This window comes from Parus major, chromosome 1 (genome assembly GCF_001522545.3).
Source record: "Parus major isolate Abel chromosome 1, Parus_major1.1, whole genome shotgun sequence".
NCBI classification, from domain to species: domain Eukaryota; kingdom Metazoa; phylum Chordata; class Aves; order Passeriformes; family Paridae; genus Parus; species Parus major.
In genome coordinates this window covers 88,555,144-88,568,235 of record NC_031768.1, presented here as the reverse complement: position 1 = coordinate 88,568,235, position 13,092 = coordinate 88,555,144, and the positions used below count along the sequence as shown (strand labels likewise).

Genomic DNA, 13,092 nt, shown 5'->3' with positions numbered 1-13,092 from the left:
GGTATAAGCCAGATTTAGTCATTATTTTGACAACTTTCTGTTTCACAAGATATGTCAAGTGCAAGAAAATTAAGTGCTCCCCTTTTGATGTTACCTGTTTCCACACTACCCTCTCGTACAGAAAGCTTTTCACATTTTTCATAAAAAGTTGTGATCCTGGTACCATCGGCATGCTCTACTACTCTGTTACCACGCATCTTCTCAACAATTATCACGTCATCGTCTCGTACAGTCATAATCTGAAGGAATGAAGGACTAATTTATATTGGCACTGTGACAGCAGCAACAACAATATAACAACAACAATATAATAATAACAATATAACAACAACAATATAAGGCATCAGGACTGAAGCTCTGAAGAAGCTTGACTACCATGTCTTCATCTACTTCAGAGACAGAGGAATCACATTTTCTTCAAAATCTAAAGCTACTGCATTTCTAACAGTGAAATAACACAACTTGTAGGACGTTTTTAAAGAACAAATCCTACAACTTATGTGATGGCAGCCCTGTCTCTTAGCTTATAGACAGTGCTATAGTAACACAAAAGCAGTAATACCGTTCCATCATCTAGGTTTGTGGACTGATACATTAAGAGTGGCTTCAGATCCATTCTTGTTGCACCCTCTGTGCCCACTCGAATGCCTAATGGAGTTGTTGTTATCCAGGTTCCTGCCTTAGGTTGTGTAGAATTGGCCTTTTCAAACTCCCCACCCTTGGGTGAGCGTAATAGACTGTTCTTGTCACTGCTTTTCCCTGCAGAAACAAAAATTTCTGTATCAGACTTGATATTCTCTAAGGCAAAGGGCAAAACCAGTGAAGTGCAGAGTTTGTGAACATTGCTTTTGACAGAATTGCAAAATGAGCTATTTAACAGGCTAGAAGAAAATTACAACTCCTGCTACTCAAAGACATGTTTCTGAACTAGCCTTATCTAATGCGCTTCCTTAGAAAAAACTGAAAATAGCATGCTAATGCCATCAGTCCTATGGTGCATCAGAAGAAAAGGATGAAGATCTCATTATGAAAGGCAATTGGAGAGATCTTATTGAGAATATTATAGAGGAGGACTCTTGTCTCCCATTTCAGGAAATATAACTTAGACTAAGTGTATTCAAAAGACAAGAGCATAGTCCAGAGATCAGGCTGAAAAATTTAGAGCAAATATCTTGCAAAAATCCACCCTGAAACCTAAAAGAGATGGAACTCATCACTAGAAATTTGTCAAGAATTAGCAGAGGAGAAGAAAGGTGGGGAAGGGGAAAAAGTGATCATAAATAAAGGACAAGAAATAAAGTACATACACTGGTCACAGATATTGAGAATTCATATTAGAAAATGGTTTGTCAGAGTTGTTCTCATCTTTGCAGTTATCTAAAGAAATATCCTAAGAAAAAGGAATGGACTTGACTCAGAAAGTCTCTTTTTGAGAAACCTTTCTCTTTGGCGGTGATTTTTATTCACCTATTTTTAATAAATCGTATGTCAGTGTGACAGGTCAGAATTATCCTGTGTACTAATACTGACAGTGATCTCGGACTACACTCTGAGGTATGAAATAAATATTATTTGATTTTTTTCTCATTCAAAAAAAAAATACAGTAAGAATGGCTATATTACCATCAACCACAAGTCCATTGGTCATTGATAATGACCAATATTAGGTGCCTTGGAATACATAGAGTGAGAAGAAAAATGTATTCTCTGTGAGAGAAGCATTTCTTAATACAAAGACTAAAAACTGTATGACAAAAGTAAGGATTTAACATTACTGTAGTTACAAGGATTTCTTTTTAAAAGACTTCATGTTCACTCTGAAGCTCTTACACAACTTTTTACTTATTAGAATCCCTGTTAGAAGAAGAAGAAAAGAAATAGGAGAGAAATTATTTGCTATGAAGGTAACATAGCAGCGTGCAGCAACTGAGTACAGATAAAATTGCATTTCACATTGTCAGAATTTTCAGACTAAAGAAATATACTCTTTACTAAGTATCATCAGCCCTATTAACTTTATATCTGTCTAAAACACAAGAAATGTTACCTTTCTTAGTGCTGGTCTCAGATAAATTCTCTGATTCTGGTGAAGGTTGTTTTTTGTCTGGAATTGTAGGTGGTGGTAAGACAGGACCAGAATCAGGGCTCTTACTCACTGTGCCATCAGCAAACAGAATCTACAGAAATCAATGACATACTAGAGGTTAAAATCAATTCAAACACCATTAGAAAGTCTTAATGTATCACAAGTGTGAGTCACTAGAATACTGTGTGATGGAGAGGAAAAAAGTAAAATCTCTCACAATGAATACAAGAAATAAAGAAGTTATTTAAAAGAGACTTAATAGAACAGACTATTTCAGTTGGAAGGGATCTACAATGATCACCTGGTCCAACTGCCTGACCACTTTAGGGCTGATCAAGTTAAAGCATCATAGTGGCATTGACCAAATGCCTCTTAAACATTCACAACCTTGGGATATCAACCACCTTTCTAGCAAGCCTGTTCCAGTATCTGACCACCATTCTTGGTAAAGAAATGCTTCCTAATGTCTGAACCTTCCTTAGTGCTCCTTTGAGCTACTGCCATGTGTCCTGTCAGTGGATCCCAGGGAGAAGGGATCAGCACGTTCCCCTGTACTTCCCGTGTCAGGGAGCTGCAAGAGCAAGGAGGTTGACCCTCAGCTTCTGTCTCTCCAAAGCAGACAAGCGCAGAGCCCTCAGCCCCTCCTCTCAGGATGCACCTGCCAGCCCTTCCACTGGCTTTGTTCTCCTCTGGACTTATTGCAGGACCTTCCCACCCCTCTGAAGTGGCAATGCCCAGAAGTGGTGCCAGCACTCTGGCTGGGGCTGCAGCAGCACTGAGCACAGCAGGGTGATCCCCCCTTCTGCCCGGCTGTGCTGTCTGTTTGATGCCCCCTGGACACGGTTTCTGCCCTCTGGGCTACCCAGGCACACCCTGCTGACTCTCACTGAGCTGCTGCCACCTGCACCCCCAGGGCCCTCCCTGCAGGGCGCTCCCCAGACTCCTCTCCCAGTTTGCACTTGTGCCTGGCGGTAATTCTGTCCCACGTGTAGGATCCAACAGTTGGTTTTGTTAAATTTCATCCCATTAGTCATTGCCAGAAGGAGTGCTATTTTCTGCAGTTCATAGATATAATTAATGGGGATTCTTCTAGAATCCCCATTAATTATAAAAAGTAAAGATTATTCTTTGACTAAATGGTCATAGGTTAATGACTTTTTTTTGGTAGCAGTGATAATGCATCTGTATTGACATATTGATCTGTACTGAGATATTCCACATGTCTAGGACAGCTGTTAATTTTTTAGCCATTATGATAGTTAGCAAAAAGAAGTCTTGGTTATTTATCTAATTATAGCTGGTTTCTAAGATCCATTACACTCAACTCTTGACATGCATGTTCTCTATGTGTCAGATAAACTCTCTAGAATCTAGATAGAACTATTCCAACCATTCCTAAATTAATTTATAAACACAGTAAGATGTATAAAAGAAATGGACAACATATAGAAACAGATCTTGAAATTGTTACTGTATGGAATGAATTATTTCTTCTTTTTTGAATGTTTATCATATGCAATGAATTTCTGATGATTCATAGACATTAAGTTAATATTAGGAAGGATGTACTCATAATCTTTTTAAACAAAGGCTGCTGTAAAATCATGCTAGGCACATAAGATCTACATTTTTCTACCAGAAAACAGTATGTTGAGAATATACAGATATACAGCAGCTACTTTCGTTGCATATTTCTCAAAGGGATATATTTCTCAGGAATCCTGGCTAAGTGGCTTAACATCTAGTGCAGGTCAGGTCTTTCTGGAACCCATATGACTTTTTAGACTGAAAAAATGTATGGATGCTTTCATATTGCCAAAAATACCCAAAGCTGAACTCATCCACACTTCAGATGCCAAAATCTAGGAATACCGTTTTCTGAACCATATTCAGCTATTTCCTAATCACAAAGTTGCCTGAAATTTTCACATGCCTGAAATTTTCACACTTAAATTTCCCTAAGTTCTGACTCTGGACAAAATGAAGAGTGTTTTAGCCTTGACATGGAAGCATAATTCAGTATTACTTAACTCCTTCATCTACAAACTGGACACTTCTCGATCTCAGTAGACAAAAACAAGTTTAAGGGTAATCTTCCATCACATTGAAATGTACTAAATTGTAGTGCTTGCAATGAATTCTACCAAACGTACCTGGGTAGATCCATCCATCAGGTACTTTATGACAGTTCCTTGACTAGTGATGACCCTTGACACCTCTTGTTCTGTTTGCCATGACACAGGTGAATAAAGCTGAGAGTTCTTTACCATTTGGGGATAACTCTGTCTAACCAGAATTTCCAGAGTAGGCTGCTCAGCCTGTTCATTTTTGGTGTCTTCATTCTTTATTTCACCTTCTGTAACCTGATGTTCCTCCTCTGCAGTTTGCATAACCTCTTCCTCTTCCTCCTCTCCTTCATCTGCTTTGGCCTCACTTTTTTCTACCATCTCTTTCTCTGCTTCAGTGGAAGTGGCTTCACCTTTCAAATCTGAAAGCAAACTCTGAATTAATACTGCATAGCACACATTCAAACAGTGCTACAGACCCAGCTACATGGTGTCGACAGAAGACATGCAACTTTAGCTGAGTAAGTCTAACCCTCCTTGGCTGAAGCTATAATCCACATGGTAAAAGACAGACTGATTTCAGAGCAAAGTTTGAAACAGTCACCTACTCAGAAACTCTGCATCTTCCTGTAAAGGCAGCTGTCTTTCCAAATGAAAACTAGGGAAATTTGAAGATAGATTTATTAGGGATGCCAAACTTTTGGAAGACTTACATCAGGTGAGTGGAATCCCCTAATTGCCCATAAAGGTGAAAAAAAAACCCAACTGAGTTTCACCAAGTTTGAATTTGTTATAGAAACCCAAGTAATGTATTCTGTCTGCTCGAGCAAGTAAGTTTTTCAGATTAAATGGTGGCAGTGTTTTCAGTATGCTAATGAGTATAATTATGATAATTGCATTGGGAGACTCCATGTATGTGTCTGTAATCGCTTTGCCCACTTCAGTTACTCGGGATTTCAACTTATGCCTCTTGCCAAACTATGTATACTTGAGAACATTCTGCATGTTCCTTAGTTCGTGTCAGATTAATCATTTACTGGGCTGTACAGATTTGTTGTACATAGGTATTAAATGACATCTATACATGCCTGATGTACAGATCTGGTTTTTAAAACTAACTAGATGACAACAAAATTCACATTTGTCTGCTTCAAAACCTAATAGCATGACTAAAAAAAACCCCAAGATTTACTACACTTTACAACATGTAAAGATGAACCTAACACATTTTCAAAAACACTGGAAAAAATAATTATTGCAGAATATTTGTCAGGCACAGAAGCTCTAAAGTGTCCATATACCCCATCAGTCTTCTAAAGGAAATCTAATGATAAGGGCAGAAAGGCTTATTGTAAGTGTTTTCTCTGTATGTACTGGATGGCATAAACCAAAGGACTTGTGTGAAATCCTGTTTGAAACTGATTGCATCTTTTAGAAAAGCAACAAAAAAACCTGACTGTAAAACATCCAGTAGCAGAGACTCCATCACAACCTTGGTTAGGTGTGCTAATCACTGTCTATTTAGGAGTGTAATGTTCTTACCAAATGAGTACAACTTAAATCTAGTATAAAGTCGTAGTTTTCAGTTTCAAGACCCTGAAAATTGTAACAAGTTTCTATACTGTGTTTACAAGCTATCACCAAAATTCTGCATCCTTGTACTTCAGGCTGGCACCAGTCACTCCTTTGACCTTTGCTCTGGTAATTAAATGGAGTTCTTTGGTGAAATGAACTCATTATAAGATACATTTTCTGATGCTTTAATAATTCTCGTCATTCTTCACTGTATCTTTCAAATTATTAACATTTTGTCCTGGGACTTATGTACATATACTTTCAAAGGAAGTGCAGATATGGGTAATGTAACCAACTTCACGCTATCACTCAAGATTCCTTAATATATATGTATTTATTTATTGAATTTGCTTGTTTTTCTTTTGTATTCCAAACTACATGCATATTCAAATGATTATCCAACATGACTCCCAAGGGCTTTTTAGGGTTGCTACTTCCCTTGCCCTCAATCTTTTATGTTCAATAAGTTGTGATTCTAGATTTTATATTTGTTTGAATAAAAACATACTGTTCATATTGCAAATCCTATTAAATATGCATTATGACACACTTAGCATTCTGACATGTTAAAAACATTACTGTTACATCTAAACCCATCAATGAAGAAATCATTTTCTTCTCTAGTCTTAGCTTCTCTTAAATTCCTTACTTTGCAGTGTCTCAGAAAACTAACCTCGAAACCTTTCACCGAGAAAAGTCAGTACAAGTCCATTGGGACAGGAGACATTCAAACTTGGAAAAGCAGGAGCATCTGACATCTCTTGTGTTTGGGGAACTGGTTCTTTCTTTTCCATCTACAGAATGAAAAATTAATTAAGTTCTATTCCACGTTTTAAAATAATAAAGAAAAAATGAGAGTACAGATTTAGTCTGTACAGATTCCATTTTAAACAATACTATTTTTTTTTAAAGAGCTGCTTACCACATAAAATATTTAACATTTTTAGAGTTTATGGATTCAGAAGTGGAAACTTTAGTTATTTTCTTTGATTATGCTGTCTTTTTTCATTCACCTTGAATAATCATCCCCTAAAAAAAACCTATGTAACAATGGACTGCACTAGGTCTGTAGTCATAAGATGAAAAAGTTTCGAGTTGCATACATAAGTAACAGAAAGAACTTGTCCTGGTATTATCCCATATTCTTGCTTTTTAGCAACAGAAATAGGCAGATATATAGGGGAAATGGCAGATATTTTGCCACCTATTTTTCAGCATAAAAGATGCTGTAGGTTTTACAGTTAATTTACCTAATATTACTGGTAATTAAGGCTACTCTCAATACCCTAAGATTGTAGTCAGAGCATCATGAGGTAGAAATCACAGAATAGGGCATAAGTAACCCTCAGTTGTCATCTACTTCTCCCTGTCTAATGGTAAAAACAATAATTAAGTGTAACTATACCGTTAGTGAAAAATTCTAATGTAACGTATCCTAAAAATTCCCGGGGCTGGAGCTTTCTTAGTAAACTATTCAAAGACTTTTCCTTAATTAACCTCACTGACATTTTCCCATTGATTCACTTGAACCGCTACTGCAAAAAATCAGTTTACCTCTAAATACTTCTGATAGTGATACAAGCTCACATAAGAGATGATGGGTTTTTTAGGTCTTTACAGAAGACTACTCTGTCTCTCAATTCAAGATCAAACCCATACCAATTCTTTTAAAGCTCTCCCACTGGTTTAATTTTCTAGTCCTGTAATCTTAAAGCTTTTATTAAAACTTCAGTGTGGCCCATACTTTTCTTGCAGTGCATTATCCATAACTGGACATAATACTTCAACTGAGACTATACCAGCTCTAAAAGAAAAATAACTTCACATATTTACCAGACTATACTCCTTTGTATTCCCATCACAGTGGTCTTTGCCCTTCTCACAGGAAGATGGCATTGTTGACTTACAGGTAACTTGTGATCCATGACAACTCAGACCTTTCTCTATAGAACTGACACTGACACAACTGTTATGCATTTTGTAGACATAATAGACTGATAATTTATATGTGTAATTGTAAAACCTACCTCTTATTCTTACTGAATTGCATTCTATTTTACAGACCATGTCCATGTGAATTTTTCAAGTTCCATTTGGATTCTAATCCGATTCTCCAAAATAGACTCAGGTGCTGTATGTACCAATATGGATACTCTCTATCCAAGGTAATTCCAAACCAAGTAGTTAAAAGCCTTTTGGTTTAGACGTCATCCTGACATATTTTTAATTATAGGGCTAATTTTCTATAGGGTTCGTTTGTTCCACACAATTGCTGTATGTATGCTGAGTGTTGCTTGGCAACTCCCTACGCCACTTTTCATACTGAAATTAGTTAAGAAGCCCTTTTTGTGGATATGCACAGAATCTGTTTTACAACAGCCACAGTGTTGCTTCAAGTAAAAACTACTTCAGAACAGAAAATCAGAATAGATCATCTGCTTTCCAAAGATTCTTTCCAAAGACCTGTAATATGATAGAAGTACTTCAGTTAAAGGAAAAAGTAACTTCCTCAAATTCTGGTCCCTGGCTTGTTATCAGCTGGAAAGACCAAATTACAGAGAAAGATTCTGCAAAACTCTCTTTGCTAATTTGCTGGTTAGCTAGACTTTTGAATATGGGTTTCAGGAAGCATAAAAACTTCTGCTTGGTTAAACTAAAAATTTAGCAGTTCTTGTAACTGAGATAATAATCAGAATGGTTCAAGTTGGAAGAGGCCTTAAAGACTGTTGAGTTCCACCCCCCTTCCATGGACAGGGACAGTTTCCACTAGACCAAGGTGCTCAAAGGCCCATCCAACCTGGCCTTGAACATTTCCAAGGATAGGTCATCCACATCTTCTCTGGGCATCTGTTCCAGTGCCTCAACCACCTTCACAGTAAAGAATTTCTCCCTAATATTTAACTTAATCTTTCAGTTTAAAGCCATTTCCCCTTGTCCTGTCACTACATGCTCTAGTAAAAAGTCCCCCTCCAGCTCTATCATAGCCTCACTTAGGTACTGGAAGGTGCATTCTAAGGTCTTCTAGAGTGTTCTCCAGGCTGAACAACCCCAGCTGTTCCAGTTTATCTTTGCAGGGGAGGTGCTCCAGGCCCCTGATCACCTGCAGTGTATCAGCTGTAACTGTAAAGCCAAAATTGACAAAAGTATGTGGGCCGTGGCAGGTTCACTGCTTTACGTCAGAGAGTCATAAAGACTAAGTTCATTAACAGCTGCCAATATATTCATTTGAGAACAACTGAAAGAGTAAAACATAGCCTTAAGAACACCACAGATTGTTAGGAATTTGTAAAGGCACAGCTCAAAGTCCTCTGAGAAGAATATATATTTCTTTTACAGAAGTTCGTGCATTTGATTTTTTGTTTATTTGGATTGGATATTTGTGTCTTCTCTCACCTTTTCTTCTTCTTGCTGTACAAGGTCATCAGGTGATGAAGGGGCTAATTTGCCACGGTTTCCTTTGGCAGAAGCTTTTACTGATTTTTTTCTGTCAACCTTATCTTTTTTTGTAATGGGAGAAACTGCTGTCGGAATTATGGTCGGAACATGAACAGAAGGGACGTTCAGAATTCTTGTTAAGACAGAACCTGTTTCCTCATCTAAGGAAAGGAAAAGCAATACTTTCAATGTAATTAAGTTTCATAAATGTAGATGGCCAAATGGTACTTTTTAAAAAGATTTTATGCTAAGTTTTACCTTAGAAATAATAACCTCAGTGGGGGAGTGTGTTATTTCAGATAGAGGGACTAAAGATACAAATATTTAGAAAATCTTTTCACAGAATGACAACTTATTAGCCTAAAAGACACCTTGAAGCTAGTGATTCCCACAAGCTGTCACTTGGTCATGGCCTCAAAAATAAAAAAAATATGATTTTAAAATTCTCTTTTACCTCCAGAATACTTAGAAGTGGAGACATTCTGAATCTAGTACCTAGTAAATGATTATGCTGTGTTATGCTTTATCATGGGCTGATCCAGCACAGACTGACTCTAGAAATTTTGTACTACATAGGTCTATTCTGCTATAATTCATCAGAAAGATTCTAATGATCTAGACTTGACAAGACTCTTTCAATTCTTCAAGCCAAGCATTAGGACAGCCTGCTAGGCATGTCAACAGGAAGTAGTCATGTTGCCCTTCAAAACAATTTATTGAAAATAAAAGAGATACAAATTTACATTTTCTCTAATTATTGCAACAAACTGACACTTCTCTTTCATAGAAATTTCACCCATGCCTTTATTTTGGTTGACATAAAAAGATAAGGAGATTATTTCTAACATAAATGTAAAGTGATCAGAAGTTATCCTTTGATAATGCTGGATAAATCAAAGAATAATTCAAAACTTGAAGAAATATTAACATTTCCTCCCAAAATAAAAAAAAAAAAGTTGTATAAAGCTGAAAGCCAATTTGAGCCTTTTGTCACCTTAGCTTCCCTAAAAGGAGGATGAAATAGATCAAGTGTGAAAAGCAGTAAGAAAAATGAGAATTAGAGAGTTTCCAGAAAACTATTTCAGTACTGCAGGGAAAAAGGGTAATTTGCACACAATTTAACTGATCAGTGGAGAGAAACTGCAGATTTCATGGTATACCATTCTGCACTAGGGATGGATGGCATATGAGAATCATCTAAGAGAGTATTTCTGGTCAGAATTATTCTGAGCACTTATGATACAAAGACCCATGGGAATTTGGAACAAACAAATGATCACAGAAAAACTGCAAGCAATCAAAGAATGCCAGCTAGCAGTGCTCTAAAGCTCAACATGGCAATGATTATTCTAATATAGAAGAGGATGATTATGGTGAATGTGAAAAAACCTAAACATCACAGCTGACATGTAGGTGTTTAATCAGATGTGTCTCTCTTTTAGGCCAAAATCCAAGTTTTTTGCAGGCCCCTATTGTGAATGCTCTCTCTGTCCAAGTCTAAAAAACCTTTTTTTAAATAATTAATTCATAAAATATATTTGAACAATTAAAACTGAGTGTAGAGTTGAATGGTTTACCACAGTCCACACAAAGATGCATTCAATTAAATGTTTTCATATTTTAAGAGCTGAAAAATGCTGGAGTTATTTTCTGATCAGAAAAGGGTTTCAGTTTTATCCATAAGATGGTTTCAGTGGCCTTTCAAATGTAACGGAAACAAAAAGCTCTTGGTAAAAGCAGACGCTGTTTTCACTGTGGTTTTCTGAAGCAATTGCTTCCAGTTGGTGAATGTGTTTATTGAAAGGCTGAGAGAAATCCCTCATTATGTCTGCGCAACTGTAACCTAAAGTCCAACTCCTAAAGTAATATGAAAGTTCCATAATCACCTATATAAGTTTACAAAAATATTATTTCTTGGAAAACCAAGAAGACTCCTCAGAAAATCACATTTTCTTTGGCTCAAATTAATTGGCTGATTTTGCTGGGCTACTTAATAACAATACTTGCACTGCTCTGTTTTCACAGTAAGCAGAAAAGCTTGGAGACCTCCCTCCATTTTGGAAATTGAATCATAGAATATTCTTGACAATGTAATCTCATTTTGAGACTTTCTGAAAATTCTCCACCATGTGGCAACAGCTGCTGAGAAAAGCAGAATTGCATGCAACAAATTATTGGGTTAAGAAGTGTATGAAGGGAAAAAAAAAGGAAAAAAAAAGATCCCCCTATGGTTCTCAAATATCTTCTTCTATTTGCTTACTTTACCTGCTGGCTCCCCTGTAGGTCCATAATAGCTCAGAGACAGCTGGATTCCATTTTCTAAGGTGGCTGAAAAAGATCCAAACTTGCTCAGACCTTTCTTTTGATTTTTCAGTTCTCCTTAAGAAAAAGAAAATTAAAAAAAAAAATTTTAAGGATAGCAACACATACTAGAACCACCTGACTGGTGTCTGGACTGACTGGAAACCAAAGGTTGGTATGAAAAGTGGAACCTCAGCAAGGATGACTAACTTAAATAGACTAAATAGACTAAATATGGCAGGGAAAATCAACATTCCATTCATAGGATACTATATATAATAGCCAATTTTGTGCAATACACCTGTGGTTTTCTATCCAGAAGTAGCATTCTAATTAGCTAGGTGTGTAAAAACAGGTTTAATAGCAACAACTAGTGTAAAGCCTTATGGAATTTAAGCAGCAAAAGAACCTAGTTCTGAAGTTATGGATCCTTGTTTCTTGGCTGACAAGAATGTTAAAGTGCCACTTCTATTGCATGTGGCCTATGCACTGATAAAAATCACTGTCCCTCACATGTTGTCACAGGGACAGGAGCTGAACATCAATTATGCCTGAGGGTCCCTTCCAGCTCAGGATATTCTATGATTCTATGTGTGTACTTTGAGGAGAAAGTGAAAGAAAGGCAAAAAGCTGAGAAATTAGATCCAAAGACACGTCTGGGATTTGTAAAAGTGGATCAGAAGCCAAACTCACTTAGAGGTGCAGACCAAGGTGTCATGTGATGAGTATGTCTGGTGAAAACCACATGAACTAGGCAAGATACACTTCCTAGACACTGGGTCCTATCTTGCCTCTACTTCAGCTGCTAACTACTTTACTGCCTTAAAGAAATGTTCTGTTGGTAAGAGAAAAACTTGGGATTTCCCATATGGGGAACAGCTTCTTAAAATGGTGAGGAGTAGCAGAGAAGACTACAAAAGAAGGTTAAGGCATGCCAAGCTATCCCCCAAACTCATCAACATGGGACACATCCTGAGACCTTGTCTGTTCTTATTTCTTGTCTGTCATTTCAATGCTTATTGCTGAATACCATATGCAGGATGGTGTTTTGGAATTTTGACTGCTTTACACATTTACCATTGTACCATCAAGCCACTGTCAAGTATCAGAGTGGATTGATTCTTGTCTTCCCTGCTGTCTTTCTGTAAGGTGCTCCTGTTTACATGGGAGGAAAGTCTCGCACTTGTGCCCAGTGAATACAACTTGTCTCAGATACTCACACACTGGTTATTGCCAGTACTGTCAGGCAGACCCCAGAATTATACAGGTCAGCTGTCAGAAGTGCAGACAAAAAAAATCTTGTCTGTGGAAGGGATGCAAATTTTGTATTAAAACAACCTACAATTACATCGCTGGTAAGCCAAGGGGAGAAGCAAGAGCAGGATGCTTTTTAACACTGATGAAGATGAAAAGAACTAATATGTCTAAGTTATCCTTTTCCAATACTCTTCAGTTTGGTGACAGCAGTTCCATAATACTTTTTGCAAACATATACACAAATTATTACAAACTGGCTTCCTTCTTGGAAACACTCTCACCAGGGTTCAGAAAGAATTTGGATTCAATGTTTTCTGAGTATTGTGTGAATGTATGCATACATACATACATGCATACTGTTGTTGAGTATGT

The 13,092-nt window shown here is 37.2% G+C and overlaps 1 protein-coding gene across 4 annotated transcripts in view; it reads right to left on the bottom strand.

Moving 5' to 3' along the window:
* Window positions 1-13,092, bottom strand: part of SPAG17 (sperm associated antigen 17) — an 87,799-nt gene that overhangs the window by 19,496 nt on the left and 55,211 nt on the right. For all 4 annotated transcript variants that reach the window (XM_015629915.2, XM_015629948.2, XM_015629956.3 and 1 more), the window contains exons 23-29: window positions 11,428-11,541; window positions 9,121-9,323; window positions 6,401-6,521; window positions 4,240-4,574; window positions 2,048-2,177; window positions 563-759; window positions 95-239 (exon numbers count right to left, since the gene is read on the bottom strand). In XM_015629915.2, the coding sequence (XP_015485401.1) occupies window positions 95-239; window positions 563-759; window positions 2,048-2,177; window positions 4,240-4,574; window positions 6,401-6,521; window positions 9,121-9,323; window positions 11,428-11,541 (1,245 nt within the window). The remainder of the gene's footprint in view (window positions 1-94; window positions 240-562; window positions 760-2,047; window positions 2,178-4,239; window positions 4,575-6,400; window positions 6,522-9,120; window positions 9,324-11,427; window positions 11,542-13,092) is intronic.